This window comes from Caloenas nicobarica, chromosome 17 (assembly GCF_036013445.1).
Source record: "Caloenas nicobarica isolate bCalNic1 chromosome 17, bCalNic1.hap1, whole genome shotgun sequence".
Classification (NCBI taxonomy): domain Eukaryota; kingdom Metazoa; phylum Chordata; class Aves; order Columbiformes; family Columbidae; genus Caloenas; species Caloenas nicobarica.
Genome location: NC_088261.1, coordinates 4,550,231 through 4,574,875, shown reverse-complemented (window position 1 = coordinate 4,574,875; position 24,645 = coordinate 4,550,231). Strand labels below are relative to the sequence as shown.

The 24,645-nt window shown below is 54.8% G+C and overlaps 1 protein-coding gene across 5 annotated transcripts; it reads right to left on the bottom strand.

Moving 5' to 3' along the window:
- Nucleotides 1-3,134: 3,134 nt before the first annotated feature.
- On the bottom strand, nucleotides 3,135-23,864 carry FLOT2 (flotillin 2). Of its 5 annotated transcripts, none has more exons than XM_065646924.1 (11): nucleotides 23,783-23,864; nucleotides 16,055-16,136; nucleotides 13,279-13,369; nucleotides 7,390-7,513; nucleotides 6,854-6,972; nucleotides 6,347-6,460; nucleotides 6,134-6,253; nucleotides 5,450-5,664; nucleotides 5,082-5,265; nucleotides 4,768-4,917; nucleotides 3,135-4,598 (listed from the first exon to the last, which is right to left on the bottom strand). In XM_065646924.1, exons 1-11 carry the CDS (start codon nucleotides 23,829-23,831, stop codon nucleotides 4,560-4,562), a joined length of 1,287 nt encoding a protein of 428 aa, XP_065502996.1. In that variant the 5' UTR covers nucleotides 23,832-23,864; the 3' UTR covers nucleotides 3,135-4,559. The 5 variants fall into 5 exon arrangements, with proteins under 5 accessions (XP_065502996.1, XP_065502995.1, XP_065502998.1 ...); XM_065646923.1 differs by lacking the exon at nucleotides 13,279-13,369 and adding an exon at nucleotides 11,432-11,522; XM_065646926.1 differs by lacking the exons at nucleotides 13,279-13,369; nucleotides 16,055-16,136; nucleotides 23,783-23,864 and adding exons at nucleotides 7,843-7,961; nucleotides 8,324-8,934.
- Between the last annotated feature and the right edge of the window lie 781 nt (nucleotides 23,865-24,645).

Sequence of the window (24,645 nt, the reverse complement as noted above, 5' to 3'; positions counted from 1 at the left end):
CGGGGAGTACATCATCTATACTGTAGTGTCTCATAGCCGACTTACAGTATACGATGATATCCTGCCCAGGGGAGCGGGCAGCGTCCCAAGTGGGGGCCAGGGGGACAGCTCCTGTGTGGGGGGACAGCGCGGTCAGGGAGCACAGCACCGGGGACACCACCCCAAACCTCAGCATCCCCCCTACCCCAGCCCTGTCCCCCCAATCCCACCACCCCGGAGCAAGACAGAGGGTCCCAACAGCCCAACCACCCCAGCACCCCCCTACCCCCCCCCAGCCCCTCAGTCCTGCTGCCCCAGAGCGGGATGAAGGTTCCAAATACTCCCCCCCCAGCACTCCTTTAATCCATCCTTATCCCCTCCGATCCCACCACCCTGTAGCAGGACAGAGGCTTCCAACAGCCCCCTCACCCCAACATCCCCCCTTCCCCCTCCTTGTCACCCCCCAAATCCCAGCACCCCAGAGCAGCTCCCCAGGAGGTGACACCTACCTATGGGGGTGGCACTGGGGCTCTGCGGGGTCTGCACCCGCCTTATAAAACCTGCTCTGCCTCATCTGCATATCTCACATCTGCCCTGCACAGCTGGACGAGGCCCCTTAACCCCTTCACGCCTGGGTGGGCACAGCCCCAAGCAGCTCCCCCCAGCCTGTCACAGTCCATGGGGGATTTGGGGGTGGAGGGTTTGTGGGGGGCTGGCCCCCAGTCCTCCTGATTGACCCCACCAGGATGGTCTCTCCCCATAGGTGTGGGGACCCCAAAGTGGGAGCTCCCCATTGCAAACCAGTCCCCAGTTGCTGGACAGGGGCTTTGGACATGGCAGGGTGGGGGACCCATGGGGCTTGGGGAGATCATGGGGGGACATGTGGGTGCCAGGGGTCACCCCCAGATGAGGCACACACACGTGGGTGTAGGGAGCTTGTGTCCCCCAGGGTGGGTGACCCTAAAGCACTGTGTCCCCTGGCCATAGGTGCTCCCTGAGGAACATGTCCCCTGGCAGTGTGTCCATCCCACCCCAAAAGCACGTGTCCCCCAGCCCTGCATGAGCCTGGAGGGACATGTCCCCTGGGAGCATGTGTCCCCTGCCTGCGTGTCCTCCCGCTCAGGGGAAAGTGTCCTCTGGAGGGATGGATCCCCCAGCTGTGTGTCCCCAAAGGACATGTCCCCAAGTGTGTCCCCAAGAGGGCTGTGTCACCTCATTGCACACAACCCTGGTCATAATTGTCCCCTGTCTACCTGTGCCCCTAAATGGCTGCAGCCCCTGGCCATGAGTATCACCCGCCTGTGCATGACCCTGGTCATACATGTCCGCCAGCCATGTGTGTCCCCACAGGGCCACGTCCTGCAGCCAGCCGTGCCACGTGCCATCGCGTAGGTTGTTTGCTCCAGGACACGTTCCTGGAACCCGCCTGCCGGGAGGTGATAACCCCCCACCAGCACCGCCTGCGTGGGGGCTGTGATAAGCAGCAGCGCCCAGCTATCAGGGACCCTGCCCTGGCATGCAAGGTGTCCCCAGACCCCCTGTCACCTCTGGGTGACAGGAGCAGGGGGAGCATCACCCACGCTCCCCTCAGCCTGGCCAGACCCTGGCAGGAGGTGGCACCGGGTCAAGCCCCAGGACCAAGCCTGTCCCTGGGCAAGAGGACACCAGGACTTGAGGGCTGCAAGGGACCGTCCCCTCCTGTCTGTGACCCAGAGGTGTCCTGGGGGGGACCTGTAGTGCTCCCCAAACTGTGGCCAGGCACTCCAGCACCCAGAGGAGAGACAGAGGAAAAGTGTCCCCAAGAGTCCCCCAAGTGCATGGGATTGTCCCCATCGTGGCTGGTGGCTTCTCTGTACCCACTGCACCCGAGGGCAGCCCTGCTCTGGGGCTCTGCACCCTGCAGGGCAGAGGTGGCCCGAGTGTCCCCCAGGCTGTCACCGTGGAGCTGGTGTGGGGACCCCCGGGTGCCACAGCCCTCCTGCCAGCTGTGCTGCTCCGGGGCAGCGTGTCTGGCTGCAGATAACGAGCGGCTGGGGGCTGCCAAGCTGTCCCCACCCTGCCTATCTGCAGGGCCACCCTGCTGCAGGGTGCGTGTGACAGGGCCATTTGTCCTGGCCAGCCCTGGGGGGACATGGAGGGTCCTGAGGGCAGGAGGGATCCACCTTTGCCCCGGGGACAGCAGTGGTGCAACCCGCCCTGTGCCAGCCCCACTGCTGCTGTCACTGCTCCCGCTCACAGGCTGACCCCAAGGACAGGTACCCCAGAATCACCCTGCTGTCCCCCAGTGTCCCTAAGGGTGTGCAGGGCTGGGACAGGGACACCAGACCCACAGGGTGCTGGGGGACACGGGGCTGCTCAGGGCTGGCAGCAGAGCCAGGGGAAGCACAAGCTGCTGTCACCAGCCTGGTTGCTGGGACAGACAGAGATTTCAGCCCATGTCATCCTGCTCCGAACACCAGGGTGTCACTCAGGGTGTCCCCGCAGTGATCAGCTCCCCGGGGTAATGAGGGTGATGCAGCCAGAGCTCACCAGTCACCCTCAGGGGCTCCATCCTCACCCGTGTGGGAGCAGGAGGAGGCTTCACCGCCCTGGGAGCTGCCCCGGGGATGGCACGAGGACCACAGGGTGACACGGTGACCGGGGGAAGGCACAGGCTCCCAGGAGCAGTGTGAGCAGGGACCTCACTTCCATGCAGCCCTTGCTCGCCCATCCCAGTGGGAGCATCACAGAATCATTTCGGCTGGAAGAGACGTTCAGGATCATCAAGTCCAACCATAACCTAACTCTGGCACTAATCCATGTCCATAAGAACCTCGTCTAAATGCCTCTTAAACACCTCCAGGGATGGTGACTCCACCACTGCCCTGGGCAGCCTGTTCCAATGCCCAACAGCCCTTTCTGGGAAGAGTTTTTTCCTAATATCCAATCTGAACCTCCCCTGGTACAACTTGAGGCCATTTCCTCTTGTCCCATCACTTGCTGCTTGGCAGAAGAGACCAACCCCCTCCATGCTCCAAGCTCCTTTCAGGCAGTTCAGAGATCAGAAGGTCTCCCCTCAGCTCCTGTTCTCCAGGCTGAACCCCCCAGGTCCCTCAACCGGTCGAGCACCCGCGGGGGAGAACACGAGTCGGGGAGGCACAAGACAAGAACCAAGGCAGGTGGTGACACGGCTTTATTATCGTACAGCAGTGACAGTGGCGGGGACACAGGCACACACACACACACATGCAGATAGGGCGCCTCGCCCGGCACACCCGCTGGCAAGCGCCAGATCGGTGCCAGGGGCTGATAACCCTGGTCCTCCCCACCCCGGCAGCAGGGAGGGGGACGTGGTCCCCACAGCACCCACAGCCGGTCACTCCTGGCAAAGGGACTGACTGTCAGGAGGGTGGAGCGAGACCCAGGTCCCTGCACCCACCTGGTGACAATGGGGGGTGACATCAAGTGAAGGAGCCAGCGGAGGGACCCCCAGCCCCCCCAGGCTGATCTCACATGTGGGTTTGGCTGCTACAGCCACACCGAGCACAGGTGACAAGACAGGCAGCAAAGGGACACGGGCCAGCACAGGGCCCTGGTGGCACTATGGAAAGTACAGGACACACACAGGGGACAAGCTCTTTCACATTGTCACTTGGCAGCAAAGTCACTGGCCACAGGAGGCAGGGGGAGTGAGGCTGGGGTGTCAGCAATGCGTCCTGGGGTGTCCTCAGCCAGCACGGCTGCTTGTCACAGCATCACGGACACTGTCCCAGCCCCAGGAGGAGCCTGTCCCCCCAGAAGTGCCCTGCCTGGTCCCCCACCTCCCTCTGACCCGTTTGTCAGGGGCGAGTTGTACCACGTTCCTTGGGGACAGCAGCCTCGTGGTCCCACCTCTCCCTGGGAGGACAGGGTGGCTTTGGCACACTGCTGTTTTTTGGCATTCCTGGTGGCAGGACCTTGCCAAGCCCGGCTGAGAGCAGGGCTGAGCCCATCTCCCTCCACTAATGCTCCATCAACCCCGCCGAGCTCTCCCACCTCCACATCCCGAGGGAAGGCAGCATGGGAGCAGTGCCTGATTGTCACCCTCCCAGGGGGGTGACTGCCACCTCTGGGAAGCACAGGACCGCCAGTACCACGGGGAGACACTGGGATGGGGAAAGCTGGCCACAAAAACAGCCTGTGGGGGCTCAGAGAGCCCCAGGGAGCAGGGTCCTGGCTGTTCTCTTGCCCCAGCTCTGCTCTCCAACACTCCACGTCCTGCCGAGCCTCTGCTCCCAGCTCCGGGCGGCTGCCTGAGGACAGAGAACAGCAGAACACCGGGATTGCAACACCAGAAAAGCTGCCGGTTGTAACTGAGGGTTGGATCCAAACCCCTGGCCTGATACAATATATAGTTAATTACAAAATAAATCCCCTCCCATCCTTTGTAATAAAAAGAGCAGCTGATTGGACATGCATCTTTCTGGCCCTACAAAATAAGGCACCAGAGCTTAAAAATGAAACTCTGATTGTCTTTGATATAAAAGGAATTCCCACGCGTTGAAGGCAGTTGATGTCTGAGTGCATAACAGGGAGTGATGTTCACCAGCTTTGGGTTGGCCTCACTCCTGGGTCCCGGTGAGTTTCTGGATCAGGGGAATCTGCAGGAGAGGGAGAGAGAAGCTGTTAGGGCTGGAGGAGGGAGCTGCCTGCGCTCTGCAGCAGGGGAGGGCTGCGGAAGGAGCAGCTCCCCACGAGTTGGAAAGATTTCAGGCAAGTCCTTGTGCGCCAAGAGCCGCAGGAATCGCCAACGGCCGGTGCCCGACTCACCTTTGTGAGATCCACGCCGGTGATGGCCCGCACGGAGGCGGGGATCTCGGCCAGCAGACGGTTTGCCTCGGACACCGCGCTGTTGCTCTCTCCACTGAGAATAAGGATCTCATCCACTCTGGAGAGGGGAGCAGCCACCTTGGCAGCAATCTGAGGAGGCAGGGAAGGAGCGTGGGATGAGCAGAGAGCCAAGGACCTGCTGGGTGAGGCCCCTGAACACCGTGTGGGACCTCTCTGTGCCCACAGGAGACCTGGCCCAGCCTGGGACACTCCCAGCGCTTGCCCGGAGCAGGGAAAAGCTGCTCCTTCCTCACCTCAGGCAGCGCATCCAGCACCAGAGCCAGCTTGGCAGCTTCTCCATACTGCTGGAGCGCTTCGGCCTTCAGCTTCATCCCCTCGGCCTCCGCCATCCCAATGGCCTCGATCACAAAAGCCTCCGCTTCTCCAATCTTGCGGATCTTTTCTGCCTCCGCCTGAGCAAGGAGGACTTTCTGCACCCTGGAGAGGGAAACCCAGCCCTCCAGCAGCCCGGATCCCTGCAGAGCACCCAGCGCCACTTCCCTCCCTCCGACAGCCAAGTGCCTGCCCCACAGAGAGCCCACGAGCTGGTCTTTGCTCCCACCTCACCCCAGCCCAGCGCAAAGCCGGGCTCAGGGCTGGGCCAGGCCACGGGCTCACTCACTTCTCGCCCTCGGCGATCTGCTGGATACGGTAGGCTTCAGCCTCGGCCGGCCGCTTCACAGTGGCAATCAGCTCCTTCTCCTTTCGGATGACCTCTTTCTCTTCGATTTCGATCTGCTTCTTGCGCTCCACCACCTCAATTTCAATTTCTTCCTGGCGGATCTTCTGCTGCTCCCGGGCGCTCTGGAGCTCGTAGGCCAGCTGGGCCTCTGCTGTCTGCACGGGAGAGATGAGAGTCATAGAACCGTGGAATCATTTTGGCTGGAAGACACCTTCAAGGTCATCAAGTCCAAGTATTAACCTAACCGTGGCGCTACCCCATGTCCCTAAGAACCTCACCTCTGCATTTGTTCAACCCCTCCAGGGATGGTGACTCCACCACTGCCCTGGGCAGCCTGTTCCAATGCCCAACAACTCTTTCTGGGAATAAATTTTTCCCAATATCCAATCTAAACCTTCTCTGGTGCGACTTGAGGCCATTTCCTCTCATCTAGTCATTTGTTACTTGGGAGAAGAGCCCAGCCCCCTCCATGCTCCAAGCTCCTTTCAGGCAGGTCAGAGATCAGGTCGTCTCCCCTCAGCTCCTGTTCTCCAGGCTGAACCCCTCAGGTCCCTCAGCTGCTCCCATCACACTTGTGCTCCATTCCCTTCTCTGAACAGCGCTGGGCTGTCAGACATCTCTCACCTTGATGTTGACCTCCTCAGTGAACGCAGCTTTCTGCAATTCAAAAGCCCGTTTGGAATCTGCTATTTTGGTATCTGCCATGAACTTGACATCCAGCATTTCCTTCTTGCATTCTGCCTCCTGCAGAGAGGAAACAAGAGAGCAGAGCTCCAGGGCGTGCAGCTGGAGAAAACCAGGCTGTTCTGGGGAAGCCCAGCACGTCTCCGGACTCACCCGAATGCCAGCGTCTCGCTCGGCTTCTGCCACGCCGATGTCTGCGTCCCTTTGGACAGCCGCGGTCTGCGTCTTCCCCAGGGAGCTCAGGTAATCCACTTTATCATAGACATCCTGGAGAGGGGAAGAGAAGCCATAACCACGTCAAACGAGCCACTCCATCTCACTCCAAGCTCAGAGCAACCACTTGTGTGCTCGGGCCAGGGCCAGAAAGAGCCACATCAGTTGCCAAACAGAAACAGGCGTGATGGGGAGATGTGGGCACTCCCAACATCTTCCCTGGGACTCCCCGGGGGCTCGGCTGTCAGCGAGCTCTCCCCATCAGCCGAGCTGTGTCTACAGAGTCAGCTCCTGGGTGCTTTTTGCCCAGCTGCCTGGACACACGACACGCTGTGGGAGCTGTCACAGGAGCTCCCTGGGCACAGCAGAGGAGCCAGGGCCAGGCTCTGTTGTGCTGCTTCTGATCCCTAAAATCACTGCGGCACAGCAACCCGTGCCTGGGCGTACCTTGATGGTGAAGCTCAGGATCTCGATACCCATGCGACCCACGTCGGGAGCGGCCACCTCCCGCACCAGCTTGGCAAACTGATCCCTGTCCTGGTAGATCTGCTCCACCGTCAGGGTCCCTGCCGAGGGGAGGAAGGCAAAGTGCTTTATTTGGAATAAGCAACGCAACGGTGCGGGTCTAAGCTCAGCAACATCCTCGGCTCCCCTAATCTCTTCAGGTTTGGGCACAAGGGCGCAAACCCCTGCCCAGGCCCAGCAGTGCAGACCGAGATCAGTCTCACAAGCACCACACACACCTGAACCCCCAGGGACTCGGACACCTCTTGCTGCAGGCACTGAAAACTCACTTATCACAACACCCAGCAACACAGCGGGAGCTGCTGTAGGGGAGGAACAATCTAAGATGCCACCTCTGCAGGCAGCGGAGGAATCACCCATTGCAGCTGCTGCGGTGGCAGCAACACAGCTGGGACCAGCCCGCAGAGAAGGGACAAAGCTACCCAAGATGTCTTCAAGGCACATGAACCCCTTCGCACCTAGGATGGAGCGCAGATGCCCCTCCAGCGTTTGAAGGATCACGTTCTTCACATCCTGCACGTTCTTCCCCAAGAACTGCTCGCAGGCCACAGCCAGGAGCTCCTTCTCCGTCATTATCTTCACCTGGAGACAGGAGACAAAACCAAAGGGGCTTAAGGTGCCTCTCCGAAGAGGCACAAGCACCCAACAGCAGCAGCAGCAGCAGCAGCAGCAGCACCACCACCACCACCACCACTGAGCTGCCAGGCCCCCGTGCCACCGATGGTCCAGGGGACCGTGCTGAGCTGTCACCAGGCTGAGCCAGGTCACTGGGCCAGCACAGCCCTCCAGGTCCCACCTGATGAGAACTCGACCACAGAGCCCTGAACCACCAGCTCAGCCACTGCACCAACACCAGACCGAGGAGGAGAGGGCTCTCTGTTACTACCCCTGGCCAAAAGCCATTTTGTTACCTTTCTCTTCCTCCTCCTTCACTAGAAATAATTTTTCTGACACGGGAAAGGCAGAGAACAAGGAAGAGTCTGAAATGCCCAAGAAGCAGCTTGGGAACAGGGGCTCCATTCAGCGTTCCCTGCAAGGAGAGATGAGAGGAGATGGCCGTAGCACACTGGTCTGTCCCGCTCAGGGCTGGGAGCTCCCGGTCACCCTTTGTGGTGACCCCAGTGTGCCACAGCCAGGACCTGGTTGTCCCACTCTGTGCGGTCAGTCTGGTAACGGTCCCCAGAGGCAGGGCACCGTGTTCACCTCCCGTGGTCAGAGCCACATGTAAAAACACCCCCAGGTCCAGACAAGGCAGGTTATTAAGATGGTCCTGCTGGCCATGGGGCTGCTTTTCAAAGGCAAAGTGGGTTAAAAATCCCTGCGGGGTGTGTTAGGCAGTGATGTGTGCTCGTGGAGCTCTATAAGGTCCAGCTACGAGGAGACACAACCCACCAAGCTGACAGCTCCTGGCGGCCAGGACCCATCTGGAGGCTCAGGCAAAGCCTGGACACAGGGACGTCTGTGTGTCCGGCAGCACTGGAGAAGGGAGCACGCCCATAGCAGCACATCTGGGTGCTGAGCAGGTCCCACAGCACCCTCTGATGGACACATCTGGGCTGGGCAGTGCCTCCTGTCCCACCAGATGCGGGTGGCAGCCTGTGTCCTGTCCCACCAGATGCGGGTGGCAGCCTGTGTCCTGTCCCACCACCCGGACTTGCTGGTACCTGTGATGCCGGCGCGGCCCCGGCTCTGAGACCCTGATGGGTTCACAGCCCACAGACCTCAACCTGCTGCTCACAGCACCGCGTTTCGGGGTCAAACTGCTGGCAAAAGCAATACAACTATTTCTTGACAAAGCCTGGTCTGAAAAGATCCCGCACCCCAATTTCCTACCTTTGCTTCTCAGGCTGGGTCTCCCAGTCAAAACGCCAAACTGAATCTCAGGCAAGTGTGGCAACTCTCTCCTGCTTTGTCCCCAATGCTTTTGGGCTCCTTATAGGGCCAGGCCACCGCCAGTTTTGTCCCTGTACCCCAGGCCAGCAGTGAGCACCTTCTACACAAGGTGGGAGAGCTGCTGGTGCAGCTGCACCCGGGAGTGTGAGCCCTGCACAAGGCTCATCTCGCAGCAAGTGGGAGGTTTTTGCAAATACCCAAACCAATTAGACTCAGCAGCAACGTTTATGGTGCATCTGCCGGCAATTCCACCTCTCATAATAAACCCACCCTTTGGGCGCTACAGAGAGGATGGAGCACAGAGCAAGATGTTTATTAGGAGAGTCCCTGCGGTAATTAACGGGAGCAAGGAATGATTCTGTCTCTGCTAATAAAGCCAGCCCACACGAGCCTGGCTATCTGCTCAGTACGGACACTACCCAACAAAGCAAAGGTTGCACAAAACAAAACGTGGTTGAGCAATTTGCGCTCAGCTCGTTTTATTTCAGACAGGGCACCGCAATGCTCGGTGCTTCTTCAAATGTCATTCACGTCAGAGAGGGGGTTGAGCTGGCAGGGATTCAGAGCCTGGATAAAACAACCCCAGCTGGAGGATCGATACCGCCACACCCAGCTCCAGCCAGCTGCAAGCACAGCGACAGGCGAGCAGAGACAGTCCAGTTAGTTCCAGGCTTAGAAAAATTATACAGAAGGATAAAAAGCCCAGTGTGGCCCAAGGCAGCAGCACCCAGTGCGCCCCAAGCACCAGCCAGTGCAGATGAGTCCTCATTACATCTCTCTTCAAAAAAATAACAGCATCCTTATGCACATTCAGCATTTTTATTACAGCGAACATTTTAAAAGCTGATTCTCTAGTAATAATTTGAGGGTTTTTTCTTTTTTTTTTTTTTTTTTGCACAAGCTCTTAAAACAAAAATGTTTTCCTCAAAAGTACTTCTGCAGAATGAAGGTAACCTCTGCCATGCACATCCCCGACTGCCTCAAGCCAGCTTTCTGCATGGGAATTCCACAAGCCTAAACCTCTAAAATTAATGGGCAGTGAAAAAAAATGAACAGTGAGAAGAGAGAATAATATGAATGAGATGAACTGGGAGCTGCATTATTAAATTAAGGCACCTCATGATCCAACCTTCTGCTGCCACCTCCCAGCCTGGACCATTTTGCAGGCAACGGAAGGATGTCCCAAAACAAGGTCAAAAGGGAACGCTGGCTGCTCAGAAACACCTTTTCCAAATACAGAAGGAAAAGCCTACGGATTTATGAAATGCACATGAGGGGAGATGTGGGTCCATGCGTTTTGCCAACTATGCAAAGACCACTGTGGTTATGTGACACACGAGCAGATAAATGGATATAAAGAACTGAAAAAGCTGACGAGGAGGCTGGTTCACACCAATTAAAGCCAGGAGAGCCCAAGCAGCCCGCTCCCATGTCGGTGCTCTTGCGCGAAGCCGCGTTCCCCAATAGCAGGAGGGCGATGGATTATCTGCTGTTGAGTCACAGTCCCAGCTCCTCCTGCCATGTGTGATAGTCCAGAAACAGCTCCGGGCTGAATTCACATCCCGAGTTACGCACAGACACGCACGCGGCTCCTCTGCAACGTCAGAGCAAAGCAACGAACCTCGGGAGGAATCCACTGCTCTGGAAGGCGCTGGGTGAAATCTGTCAAGCGCTTGGTCTCAAAAGGGCTGGGGTAGCCAGGGTGCTGTTCCCTGGCGGGTGTTTTGGTGGGATTTTTGGTCACAGCGCTGCAGGGAATGTGGCAGCAACCTCTGTTGCAACAACAGACCTGGAGATGCCTCAGGCACACGGCGACCGCAGCCTCGTGTGCGCTTTGAGAATCGCTATCTGGGTTTTATACACCCAGAACGAGCTGTCAGGAGCAATTTTCAATCAAAGCATCCAGCTGCCTAGTTGGGGAGTTAAATTCTGTCAAGAGCGAATAGCATTTTCTTCCCAGCATCCTCCCCAAGGCAGGATCTGGTCACAGGGACAGATTCTGTGTCAGGGCTGCAGACCTTGGAGTCTAAGAAATGCACGTGTTTCACTGTGTTATCATAAACAGCGAGAGATGGTTTTCCTGTATGAAAGCAGCTTGAGAGAATCAAAATTCAATCCAAGCCAGAAATTTTTACACACAAATTTCAGTGCCTGGAGGAACTAAGTTCTTTCTTTAAGCTTTAACCCACCATGAAGAATTACAAGATCCACGTGCTAATAGTAACAATCCAAAGCAATACAATGCTCGACACCATCTCGGGAGTGAATGGCTCAGTCCAGGGGGGTCACGCGCGGCTCCAAGGGCACCGTAGCACAGCGGCATTTCACAAACAGGTCGCGTCACCCACACATAGCTCATTTGTCATGTGGACAAACGAGACATCAGAAAAAGAAGAAAGAATTTGGGGAGGAGAGGTCACAACCCCCTTCACAACACGGGACATGCTGTAGTGTGTTTGAACCAAGGAGGACAGTGTGGTTTTGTACAAGAACTTGTTTCAGAGCAGTTGGTTTCTGTTCCTGGACAACAGCAACCTCTTAAGGGGGAAAACCAGACATTAAGTTAGAGACATGCATTCCTGAAATGATGTTTTGGAGTTACTGTACCTGTGCCACACCTGTGACAGTTAAAGCTACCCCCTCCGCCGTCTCTACGTCCTCACACCTGGGCTGTAACGTCATTATCTCTAGGGAAATCCTGCCAAAAAACGTAAAATATTTGCACGTTTCCAGGTAACACACACTCAGCTCTTCCCCTCGCATCTCCTACCCTGGATTACGGCCGCACTCACCACTGGTAATGTCAGACAGGCGCAGAACGCAGCCGAGGGACAAGTCACTTTGGCCAAGACATAGATTTTGACATGATGCTTAAAGGCAATTTATCAGCAGAGAAAGGCTGGGAGCCAGACTGGGAACAATACTGTGACCCTTTCCCTTCTGCTGGGCCAGCCAGGCGCTCGCTGTGCCACGCTGCCCAACGCTGGGGCAGCTCCTGCCCTTGCTGGCTGGTGTCACTGGTTTCAAAGCACAGCATGGACCTGGGACGCCCCCGCCTGCCACCGTTGCCACCCCTGGTCCTTGGCAAAACTCGGCGCTGACGCTGCAAGAAGCAGCCCTGCCTTTGCCCTCGCTGGGTAAGCATTAGCACAGAGCTACAGCCTGCTCTGGTTCACCTCCCCCTGTATTTTTCCTGCGTCTCGTGACGCAAAAGCAGACAGAAGTGAGTGTCCAGCTCTTTAGGGCCATGTCTGTATGGTATCAGGCACCCAGGGACAGATCCTGCAGCTCTGGAGCTTTCGCAGCCATCCAAGGTGGGCTGGAGGTACCTTGTCCAAATGAGGCAATCTGCAAGTCACAATTTGGTAAAACAAGAGACGCTCTTTGCTGTGGCAGGTTCTGTTTCAAGAAGCAAGGCCTGGCCCTTATGTCAGCTGTAACGGCGTTGGGAGTGGGGACAGGGAGCCACAGGGCACAGAGCCGGTGTCAGTGAACGTCAGGTCAAACCTCTGAAAGCGAAGGGGCTGCTGCCTGCACGCCCAGTCGCTCCAGCGTCGGCTGGAGGTGCTCAAATGTACCTCTGCAAGTTCATGCCCGCCTTGGCCACTGTCCTAATTAAACTGGCACACAAGCTGGGAGCTGATAAAACAGATCCCACCATCCAGGACGTGCACAGGCATTTTTTTTGCTGTATGCATTCACAGCTTCAATCAGCTAGTGCAGGATTTTAGCCTCCTGAAGACTTAATTTGTGTTTGAATTTAATTGCAATACTGTGCTGCTTCCTATCTGGCAAGTCACAGGGATGTTTGGTAATTCCCGTTACACCGGTTCATAACTGCTCCCAGTGCAAACACTAGTCCTGTATGTCGCAACTCATCCGAGGTCTCGATGCTGTACTTTCAAACGTGACAACGTCCAAAATGGGCACTGTCTCCACGCAGAAGAAAAAGGGTTGAGTGGAAACTCACATTCACAACTGGAGAGCCATGTACAGCTGCAATCTCCCCACACGTGAACAGGTTTCCTTTGGAAATGGCACAAAACCTGCCTCCCACCTGCCTCAAATGCTGTGCAGAACCCAGCCCGGCCTGGCTGTGGCTCCACACAAAAGTAGATTATTCTGCTCTCCACCAAGCACACGATGGAAATGGTGCTGCCGAGGAAAGGGTTACGGCTGGAGCAAACCTCCGCAGTGTTATCAGGAGCCAGTACAGCAATGCTGAATTTGGAATTTGGCAAGTAGCATCTGTCTGCATTACCTATAAACTGTGGAGTGCGCCCCAGGGCAAGTGCCAGAGAAGGGGAAGGAGAGGAGGGTGCTGAGATTGCAACTTTCCCATTACAAAACCATTAGTTTTTATGTTATCCTGCTGCTGCTGCTGCTGTTGCTGCTGCTCAAAACAGAGGGATAAACAGTTAGACATGATGTTAGGATGTTAGGTGGATTATTACCTGTGCAACCCCTGTTACGTACAGTGGGACCCCCTCCGACGTCTCAATATTCTCACAGCGACAGAGGATGGTCATAACCTCCAAAGACACTCTGAGCAGCAAGGAATAAGGGTAGGACAGCAAATACACAGAGCAGTTATCAGGGAGTAAAACACTCATTGCAAAGGACAGACAAGACTTTCAGGCTTTGGCTTTTCCCACTCCAGTTTGCCTTCCTCCCACTGTGCAACTCCAGAGCTCTGTAACGCTGGGACAGAGCAGCTTCCCTTGTCACGGTGGGGAGTTCACAGTGTTTAGCTGCTTCTTTTAACGAGGCTGAACAGGCTATAGGGTCTGATCTTCACCCTGTGTCCCCTAAGTCACCGCAGATCAAACTGAACCGCGTATCCCGCCTGGGTTGCCATCCCGGAGCCAGCTGGAATGCTCTGTTGGAGTAATCTTCATGCACAGAAAGTTCCTTTTTGTAATAATCTAGATGCTTCTCTGCCAACACGTAAGAGGGGACAGAAAACTGAAAAATTCCAGGGACCTGGCTACCCACCCCTGGCTAATGATGAGCGAAGGTGATTCCTAGTGTTGTCCTGAGAAGCTGAATAAAACCATTTGGTTCCCCTAGAAGCATGTAAGACCGAGCTGCCTCTCCCTCTGCTTTTATTTCTGACCCTTAAACAGGTCAGGAATGTTTTTCTTCCTTATTTTCCCATCCTCAGTGCTGCAGCAGGATCAGAGTCCAGCACCCTGCCAGCTCTGACTGTTCCCCTCGCCCCCAGGTTGGTGCTACTTGGCTGGACGCCGCTGCCAGCAACACAATTGCTGCTGTCTCTCTCTGGCTTTCAGCACTGGCAGTTCCAGAAGAGATGTCCTAATTTTGGAGGAGGAAATCTGCCTCACTCTTCATGTTAATGCAGCAGGCTCCATCTGTGGCACAGCCTATGGGAAAGGCTCTGTTCTCAAAAAGGAGAATTAAGCCTCAAATCCCGTGGCATGAACCAGGGGTACAGATTTTGAAGTAAAATATTGCTTGGGTGCTGGCATTCCCATCAAGAGCCCTGCTTGCTAAATAACGCACAGAGCTCTGTCATACGACAGCTCATTCCTGGCAAGCAGTTCTTGGCCCTGGACTCATCCTTTGCTTAACTTAATAAGTCAGCCTCCCAAACACATCTGGTATCTCCTGCACTCGGCAGGACAAGGTCCTGCGCTGGCCTCTGGGCTTCTCACACAACAAAAGGAGGAGCATAAAGCATTTCTTCTCAAATTAACGGTTCTCTCAATGAGATGCCTCACAAAAAAAATTGGTACTTAAGCTTGTCTGGATCAAATGCTGTGCACACAAGGCAGGTCTTTCCTTCCCCTCCCACCTCGTGTGAGTGTTGCAGGAGAGCCGGGGCTAAAGCAGCAGCCTTGAGCTGAGATCTCTTCATGCACCCGGAGCAGCGTGACGGGCTCTCGTAGCTGTCCTGACCACCAGCCCCAGGGAGAGGAGCTGAGGGAGGTCGGGAAGCAGTTTCAGCAGCAGTCGGGACACTTTGGAAGGAGCTGAGCTGCCCAACACTCAGGTGAATGGCAGCTACGCTGGGGTGTCATCTGCAGAGCGAGGGCAGCAACATGCTCGCTTTGCTGGTGGCAACATATGAACACGGAAAAGAGGTGGCAAGATCAGGCAACAAAGGTTAACTACAACCTCTGGCTGTCACTTAGCACAAAAACCCAAAAGTCACGTCTTTATCCTTTCCCCCTAAATTTTTTTTTTTTTTTTTTTTTACACAGAGGAAAGCTGCATCAGTGAGCACGAGGGAGGTGTTAGGAGAGAGTAACATTCCTGCAGATCCTACAGACGAAGAGCTACGTTAGCGGGACAGCAGCACGATCACAGCGTGTTAGTTCAGAGCAGTAAGAAGCAGCAAGCAAAATCCACGACTGAGGAAAGGGAGAGAAAGGAAATTCCAGGGTTCTACACAGGAACACAGTCTGCTCCCAAGGTGAGAGCAGTCGGCACATCTTTAGGAAAAGAGTTTCGAGGAGAGAGGTGGCACTGGTCCAGTGCACACCACAAACGTCTTTGTTACTGGGTGAGGGTTTGGGCCACACTGGGCAGAACTCAGATCCCTTTGTGAGAGCCTGGGAGCTGCGGAGCTCTGCGAAGGCAGCACGGGAGAGCAGGGCTCTCACCTTCCCCAGCATGGGAAGGAACACTCTGATCAGCCAGGCTACAGCCCTCTCAGCTTGGTGGGCTACAGGTAACTCAAAACCAACCAAAAACGGAAAAAAAACCCCAAACCTGACTGCCTTGGGTTTGAGGGGAGGTGTGGACAGAAAGGCCATTTGAAAAGCACTTCAGCTGAAAGCGTGGGATTTATTTTCTTTGTCTTTTGCACTGTGATACCCAACTGTCCCCATAAAATGAGTCAGCGCAGAACTACCCCATCCAGTGATCTTATTTTGCTCATCACTGATCATCGTTTGCTGTCAGGTTATGTCATGCAGGGCCCTGGACAACCTCAGCACACCACTCGCAGCACGGGACGGCCAGAAGCTGTGGGGTTGTGAGTGACCCGCACCGGGGCACAAAACAGGGAACACACTGCTGTGTTGTACGCGAGGCAGATGCCCTCCAAAGCACCGGTCACAGCCAAGCACAGGCTGGGCTGATGCTTGTCCATGACTTCATCTGCTGTGCCCACTCCTGCATTCCTAAAGATGCTGCTGACAGCCCCACTGGGATGGCTTGTTCTAACTCCTGCTCCAAAACCACAAATAATAGGGGTTTCCTTACCTTTGGGTGTCAGTGATGCACCACCAAGCCCAGGCCCAGCCTCCGTATACATACTGCTTTACATCGGAGCCGCAGCAGCCACCTGCAGCATAGAGAGACGTCAGGGTCACACACAGCACAGAAATGTCGGGGTCACACACACACACGTTGCTCCCGGTCAGAGAAAAACCCGCACCCAGCCTGAGCCATGAGCAGAACAACTTCACAACCAGCCCGTGGATGCTGAGGAAAGAGCATCCTGGGGGGGTCATCTGCAACATGACCAGAAGAATCCAAGCGTGTTCACAGCCTCTGATAAACGTCGAACACAGAAACCCCTTTCCCAGATCCACAGCAGCCCTGAACACCCTTCGGTTGGCCGTAACCCGACACTCTCCTCACCTCCATGGCCTTCACACGGCAATTTTCCAAAGGCAACCTTTTTTCAGAATTGCCTTATATAATTGGAAAATAGTATTTGTCATAATTCAGTATGACGAACAATAATACATGGAAAGCGACTGTATTTCAAAGCAGTGTTTTATTTTAGTTTTGTTAAGCAGTTCAAGCACTTTTAAGCAACCAAACCTACTGTAAGTACACAGTTAAGTATCTTCAACCATGCTGCACCAGCTCTGTCATGGAAAGCCATGTAAGCAATCCATCTCCTTTCTCTCACGGACTGCGAACCCCCCTGAAACCCACCGAAAAGCTAGCAGGTTGGTGTTGGATGTGGGAAGAACTCTTGAGCTCCCCCAAAACACCTCCTAGTCCTGGCTCGTGCCATCCATAATCACACTCATTACACTTATCCCTTCCAAGAGAGGTAATGATCATTAAGTTGTTTGCAACAAGTCAAAATGAAGCACAGGCAGCACAGGGCCCTCTCTACTCCCCATCTTCCTCCTCATCCTCAGGCATTTCAGCTGATAGCAGAAGATGGCCAAGATACCACCTGCTCCACCAGCTTTCACACAATGCCTTTCATAAACCAACAGATCAGCCTCATCTACAATTCTTCACCCTCTGATGTCAGTAGGAAGCGAACACAAATGTGAGACGGATTTACACACTTTTTCAGGCCTCCTGTCCACCACAGCCTAGAGGAATATTCTCCCGCCACCTCTGAGACAGGCTCTGGAGAGATTCTTCCAGCAGCTGGAAGGCTCTTTTGGCCAGGCAAGGAGGTCTAGAAGCCGATGATACAATATCCTGCAGCATATTAACCGCGATGCCTTTTAACGCTGCGTGGAGGACGTGAGCCCGGTGAGCTCAGCCTTTCAGCCAGGCCCTTGTTTTCCAGGAACGGGAAGGGAGGTGCTCCTGGCAGTTGGGAAAAGCAGCTCCTCATAGAAATGCACTTTATTTCACAGCGTCTATGTGGTCTTTAACTACAGAACCTCTGGTAATCATTTCATAATAATGTACTGAGAAAACCCTGCTCTATAAACCCACTGTTGTTATAAGAACGTGCCTCTCCACACACATTTATTTTCTTCTGCACCCATACTTGCTTCCCAGCACATCGCTGCACAGCAGAGTTGACTAAGCTAGATTGTATGTCAAAAAAGTGTTCAAAGCTTAAGAAAAAACAGGGAAAACTAACACATTAAACGGGAGCAGGATGCCAGATGGCTGCTTTCCTGCAAGCCGGACGTCTGAGTGCAGCAGAGCTCCGTCCTGGCAACGCAAGTCAGATGAGCTGAACGCTCGTTTTCCATCGCAGTCCTGCAGCCGCTTTCCCGAGCGAGTGAAAAAAGAACCAACAAAGCGAAACCTTTGCAAGTCTAAAGAATAAACCCTCCTGCACAATGAGATTTGGCAGAGAGATCGCCTTTCCCAGCTATAATACACCCACTGTTCCAGTAGCCCGGGTCTCACAGCCGCTTGGCCGTCGCTGCCACAAACGTTCCCGTGTCTGTTCCGGGGCCGCCACAAACGGGGGATTCACGGCCGGGGAGCTGCCATCCAGCTTGGCCCCCTCCCAAATGAAGGGGTCCCATGTTAGAGCAACAATTCCCAGAGCCAGGAGAAAGCACATCATCTGTTTTGCCTTTTTTTAAAAAAAGAAATTAGATTAATTGTTAATAATTTGGGGGGTTGTGGGTGAACGGAGCTTTCAGCAGATGCAGGAAGCTGCTGCCCTGATGGACGGCACGCAAGGGAGAACAGGAGCCCAAACAGTTACGGGGACATGGGGCCCCAAACATCAAAGGCAGCTTTGCGGGACAATCTGAGGTTGTGAATGAGCTGTTGTTTGCTCTCCCAAGGTAAACTGAGGCAATGAACCCATATTCTGGCAGGAAGCAGTGAGCGTTCCGAAATCAGGTCATGGTAAACAGGTCGCTATGATAAGTCGATAAGTATATTCCTTCCCAGAAAGTGTTGCAAACTGAAGACAAGAACAGAGCAGACGCCGCTGCTTTTACCTGCACAGAGCTGCTGTCGTCATGACCCAGCTCAGGAAAATCTGGTGCTGGGGTCTCCTCCTCCAGCAGGACCCACCGCCCAAACCGGGAATAAACAGCTTGGTCCAGTCAGAGAGGAGCAGGGTTTGTTAGAGAAACGGCCCCGTGCTGGGAAATGTCTTGGGGCGCTAATGAGCGAGTGCAGGAAGACGAGGGAAAATTTGATAATTGAAAGCGGTTACTGACAAAAGACATAATGCAGAGGAGAGAAAAAGGCAAAAGCATACATAAAGAAAATAATATAATAAAGCAGGGTCTAGGCTAAAACCAGTGTCTGGATTCTTAGGCCCTGCTGTGCATATAAATTAGGGTTTGTCCACACGCAGAAATGGCATGACGTTAACAAAAAATAATTTTAAAAGATGCAGGGTTCCGAGTTGAATCCATAAAATCCTTTGACAGTCATTACAGCAGATGAAAGCGGATGATGCTGGTTTGTTCTGGATGTAATCTGTATCAAAATGCCTCATTTGAAGCTATGAGTATCAATATTAGAGTGAGTTTAAAAGCACACATTAACTCATCTTGCAAACAAAAACCCAGAGAAGGCTAAACCCACAACAGAGTTACATGAGAAAACTACATAGATACCACCTCAAAATTCCTTCTGGAAAGCAGAAGGAAAGCCCCGAGACTCTTCTCTCCATCTCCTTCCCCTTCTATGCTTTCTGAAGAGTAATTTTGCAAGTCTTTGAGATTTAACAAGCACCTGACAAGGGAAGTCTTCAGCCCCACTACCTGTAAAAAGCTGAAGAACTACGTCCTGAGAAGGAAAGAGCACAGAGGAGCTGCATATGTTGCCTTTCGTGCAAGCAATAGCTGTATTGAGCATGGGCAACCTCGTGCTACAGACTTGAGACAAGTTGTGATGCTCCGCTCCGGACAGCGACCGTGAGCATCACAAGCGCCGTGAAACCGAGCACCGGGAAAGATTATTGGCCAGCCAAAACGAAGAGCCTAACTCTGTGGGAGCGCTCTGTTAAACCTGGCAGATGACAGTCAGTGCCACTAGAAGTTTTCTGCACGGCTTGCCCGCTGTGAGGGGTAAAACACCTCCATCTCAACCCCGGGGAATGGTTTTGAACTCCAGCTCCAAATGTACAAACACAGACAAAGGTAAAACCCACGTGAGACCCAGCTGAAGCTGCCCCCTCCTTCCCACAAACTCAGCGCTTTTGAGGCTGAAGAAGCAGATTGTAGGTGGCCAGTGTCGTATCGGCCCAGAGCTGGAGCAGAGGGACAACTGTGATGCCACCAGCCCCACCACCAGCGTTGGGTCTCGGGTGGCTCCTGCCGCTCACCATGTCCTTCTGCAGGGCATGGCCTGGACCTTCTCCTCCCGTTCCATCTTCATGCAATCGACTGTTCTCACCCAAGTGTAGCTCTCTGCATTTCTCCTTCTTAAACTGCATTGCGTTTCTTTCAGACCATTCGGTCAATCTGTCAAGATCATTTTGATTCTAATCTAGCTCTTCAAAGCTCTCAAATCCCCTCCCAGCTCAGTACCGTCCGCAAATTCAATAAGCACATTCTTGATTCCATTATCTAAGCCTGCACAAGGAACTTACTTGATAAACTCTCTCAGCTGAACAGTGAGCCACTGTCAAGGTCCCTGGCAATGGTTTTCTGGGCAGTTTCATATTAATTTTAAAGTATCTGAGAAACCAGTTCCTCCTCGCACTGTGGACTGCAGGCCTCTTGAAGGAAGGGTTTGCAGAACTTGAAGACGACTTTATTTCAGGTTTTCAAAATGTAAAGAACTACCATAAAACCAGCACAGTCACACTGGCTCAGAATCATGGCCAGTTCCTCTTGCAGGAATAAGAAGGACGCGGCAACAGGATGCGAGAGCTCAGAGCAGCCCTGGGAGGGTTAACTACCCCTGAGTGCTGGGGTGCGGCAGGAAATGTTTACACAAAACTGGAATTAACTGCAGGCTCTTCTTTTACTTTGACAGAGATCAAGGAGCACCAAAGGGTGTTGCATTAACTTGAGAAACTGGGCTGGACAGCACTTCTCAAGCTGACTTCTGAGAAACCAGAAGAGAGTCTAAAAGCCTCAGAAAATGCACGGGGTACGATATCTGCTGCTGCTTCTGCCCTGGAGTGCTGCCCCACCTGAGAGGGAAGGCAGATCAGCTGGGCACAGCTCATACTCAGAAAATACACATTGGTTCTTCTAGGCATTCGCCAGCAAGGTATTTATTTCAATACACTCCTATAAAACAAAGCGAGGTTGACCGGCCTGCAACTCCCCTGACTTTTCTCTCCTTACCCTGAATTTTGGCAGCTTGTTCTGACCCAGAAACACAGTGGCTGTGCCAACCGTCCCCTGTTACCCATCTCCAGGTGCTCACCTTGAAGCTCTGCTGGCTGCTGGACTGTTGCTGGCTGGTGTCACCCTCGTGTGCCCCAACTACAGAGATCTGGGCAACACCACGTACTTATGGGAGCTGTAGGGTGAGCAGGGCTGTTATAAATTACATCTCCTAATGGTGAGACTCTGCAGAAATATTACAGCATTGTATTTCAAAATTAGCAGATCCATCCTTAGCCACCAAAGCCGTGCTCAACCAGACCGTAACCCCAAACCAGCCCTATGCATCCGAGACAACCTATTTAGCTGGTGTGAACATTCGGGTATTGGGATGAACAGGTACTTTGTGCACCTCCCCAAAAACTGGACTGCGCTTGGAGAGGACTCGGCAATGGGCCCCGCGCCTGCCAAAGCCTCCTCAGAGCTTGTGCCAAACCTCACTGGGAGGCTCCCAATGCCGCTACGCTCCGGCAAAGCTGGACCCACGTTCCAGAGAGACCATCGTCACCTCCGCAGGGCTTTGTGGAGCATTCTCACAAAGCCTGGGCTCTGCATTTCACGGATGGATTGGCTAACGCGGTGCAGTTTCTTAGAAGGAGATGGGTGTTGCTCAAGAGGGGAAGGACGTGGAGTGCTGACCCGTGCCCAGGAGGCAGCTTCCCAAATAAGGCTGCGGAGCTCCTGCATGCACAAACGTTCCCAAGGCTCAGCTGCTCCTTCCACACTGGAAGAACTTGAGTGTCTCACAAGAAAGTGAAAAGAAAGAGCACAACTCCTCAGAAAAAAACCCACATGCTAGGGAAGATACGTGACCAAGCTTCCTTCAAGAGGCACAGGCTTTATAAATTTACAATATAGAAAACTTTCCAATCAGCTCCATGATTTGAAGGTGCCTTCCTACGAAGTGAAGTATTTCAATTAACAACTGTATGACAATTCAAGGTTGCAAGCCAAAGGCCTGCTTTTAATGTTATTTGCTGTTGGTTTGTCTCTTCCCTCTCTCTCCCCAAATCCAACCCAATATCACACAAATAAATGCTGGCTCCCAAGGGCCTCTCTGCTTTTCCCCAGAGAGACGCAGCTCAAGTTCCTGGAACTACAACTGCTTGTAGCTACACGCCTCCCCCTAAAGCTCTGGCATTCACTCTGCACATAGTGCAGTGCAGAGCTCCCACCACCCTGAGGCTCAGAGACCACACTCTCAGGAGAAACAAGTGTTTGCAGAGTGTGATGGGCAGTGACAGAGGAAAATCCATGTCTGGTGGCAGCACCAAACCCCATTCTGACTCGCAGAGCCTTGCGTGATTCATGCTCCCTTCCCAGAACGTGGTCGTACACCCAGGAGCGTCCTCTGCTTGCTGCTCCCAGCTGTGGGAAAACGAAACGCTTGGAAGCACAAGCGGATGCCACAAATTCCTGCTGGCTCACCCCACAAGCTGTGTTTTGTAAACTTCAGAGCTGAACAGAAGTACACCCAAGCTTTCAAGACCAAAGAGCATCCCGGCACACCTGGAGCGTGGCTTCCCGATTCCTCCCGCCGGACGCGGCTTTTCACCCAGCGGTGCCGATTTTAACGGGGGTCTCTTTGGAGGGAAGCGCAGCATCAGCTCTAGACGCCAGATGGGAACTGCACAGATGTGCAGAACACCAGGAAAGCTGCAAGAAATATTGCTGCTCCAGGCATCTGGTGGGTGCGGTTTGTAACTCCTCAGGAGCAGCCGCCGCAGTGAGCGTATTTGTTTCCAAAACTGCAGCCTGCTCCTGGCATCTCCTCAGCAATTCCCGTAACAGGTCTGTTATCCAAGAGAGATGAATTGATAACAGACCAGCCAGAAACAAGTACCACAGCCCGCTGGAGGATTCGGCTCCAAAAACATAACAACGTAGCTTCACACACATGGCAAAGCTGTGATTGTAGCACATCCTTGACATTCACAGACCTTTCCTCCCAGGTGAATTTAGGTTTGAGCATCACAGTGCCCGTCACAAAACTAGTCCAGCATTGACAGAAAGGGTGTAACGTGACTCAGGGCACACAAAGTTACAAACACCTATATCTAACCTGGTTATTACCTTGTACACGGCCTCAGCCGCTCACACAGAATGAAGCATCCAGCACTTACAAGCAAGTCGTTATATCACCTAACGGTAATTAAGTCCTGTCCGCAGGCAGCACGGTCTGTACCAAAGTGCACTCTGGAGCTTCAGCAGAATATTGGAGCAGCTACAGGTTGAACCAGACACAGGGGATTTCACTCCTGGTTTATTTAAGCTTAACCTAAGCGATCAGCTCACCTGCTGATAACATCACATGTACCTGGTGGTCGCCGAGAAGCAGCGTGACGTGCTAGGAACGGAGCAGCAGTAGGACATGAGGAATGGGAAGGGACCCCCCTACCCCCGCCAGCAAAGCCAAGCAGCCCCCCAGGAGCAGCTTCTCAGAAGCCGCCTGACATCACCGAGCGCGGCCGCACCGGGGTGTGCCGCTGGCACCGGCCCCTCGCCTGCCGGCCCTGGCCTGGGGACCCCTCCCCGGAGCCCCCACCCAAGGCACCTGCTTGGCAGGGACACCCCCAAACGACACTGCAAGGTCCCCTGGTGACAGAGACCCCCCTCAGCGAAGGGTGTCCAACCCCCAGCACCCCAGTGTTGCTTCAGGGGATCCCCTCAACAAAACACCCCCAAGCCCACAGCCCCCAGGGTGCCCCCCAGGCAGGGACCCTCCCCACAGCCCCTCCATGACAGGAACACCTTCCCATGACACAGGCACCCCCTCCCCACCCCAAAGCCCCCTCAGGACAGGGACCTCCAGCCTGAGGGTCCCTTCACACCCCCAGTTCCCACGGGGGGTCCCCACCCAGCAGACCCCATTACAGAGACACCCCCCTCATTCCCTCGGGGCCTCCCCACGACAGGGACCCCTCAGACCACCCCGCCCCGAGCCCCTGCGGGGCCCCGGCCGTACCTGACACCACCAGCGCCTCGTTGGGCCCCACCGTGTGGCAGTTGCCCATCGCGGCCCCCGCTGCCGCCGCCGCCCCGCCGCCCGCTCCCACAACCCCCCGCGCCGCCCCGCCCCGCCCCCCCGCGCGCGCGGCGGGCGTGACCCGCGGGCGCCGCCATGTTGGGAAGGTCAGTGGCGCGCCGCGCCACACCCCGGGGGCGGGGCCGAGCCCCCGGCGGCGCCGCCATGTTGGGTGCCGCGTGTCGGCGCGCGCGGTAACATGGGGCACGCGCGTGCGCAATGCGGCGCGCGCGCGAGTGAGCGTGCAAGGGGGGAGCGTGCACTGCAGCGTCTGTATGAGTGTGCAACGGGGGCGGGTGTGCATTGTAACGTGTGTGTTCAAGGGGGGGCGTGCAACGAGGGGGGTGTGCAACGGGGGCGGGGTGTGCAAGGGGGGAACGTGCACTGCAGCGTCTATGAGTGTGCAACGGGGGCGGGTGTGCATTGCAGCATGTGTGTGTGCAAGGGGGTGCGTGCACTGCAGCGTATGAGTGCGCAAGGGGGGTGGATGCACTGCAGCACGTGTGGGTGTGCAAGGGGGGTTGTGCACTGCAGCATGTGAATCGGTGCGCAAGAGGGAGTGTGTGCACTGCAGCGTGTGCATGAGCGTGCAAGTGGTGGTCGTGCACTTGAGTGGGTGTGCTTGGGTGCGTGTGCACTGCAGCATGTGCATAGGTGTACAAGGGGAGGTGTGTTTGCACTGTACTGTGTATATGAGCGTGCAAGGGGGGGTGTGCACTGCAGCGCATGTGTGTGCACTGCAGTGCGTGTACTGCAGCACATGTGGGTGTTTGCATGCATGTGCAGTGCATGGTGTGCTTGTG

What these genes read in the sequence shown, in the direction of transcription:
- FLOT2 (XM_065646924.1), bottom strand. Translation starts at nt 23,831, where the DNA reads ATGGGCAACTGCCACACGGTGGGGCCCAACGAGGCGCTGGTGGTGTCA. An exon ending in ACGTAACAGGGGTTGCACAG is followed by an intron (nt 7,514 to 13,278) that starts GTAATAATCCAC and finishes TCCTGTCTCCAG; the next exon opens with GTGAAGATAATGACGGAGAA. An exon ending in CAGATCGCCGAGGGCGAGAA is followed by an intron (nt 5,266 to 5,449) that starts GTGAGTGAGCCC and finishes TTCCCTCTCCAG; the next exon opens with GGTGCAGAAAGTCCTCCTTG.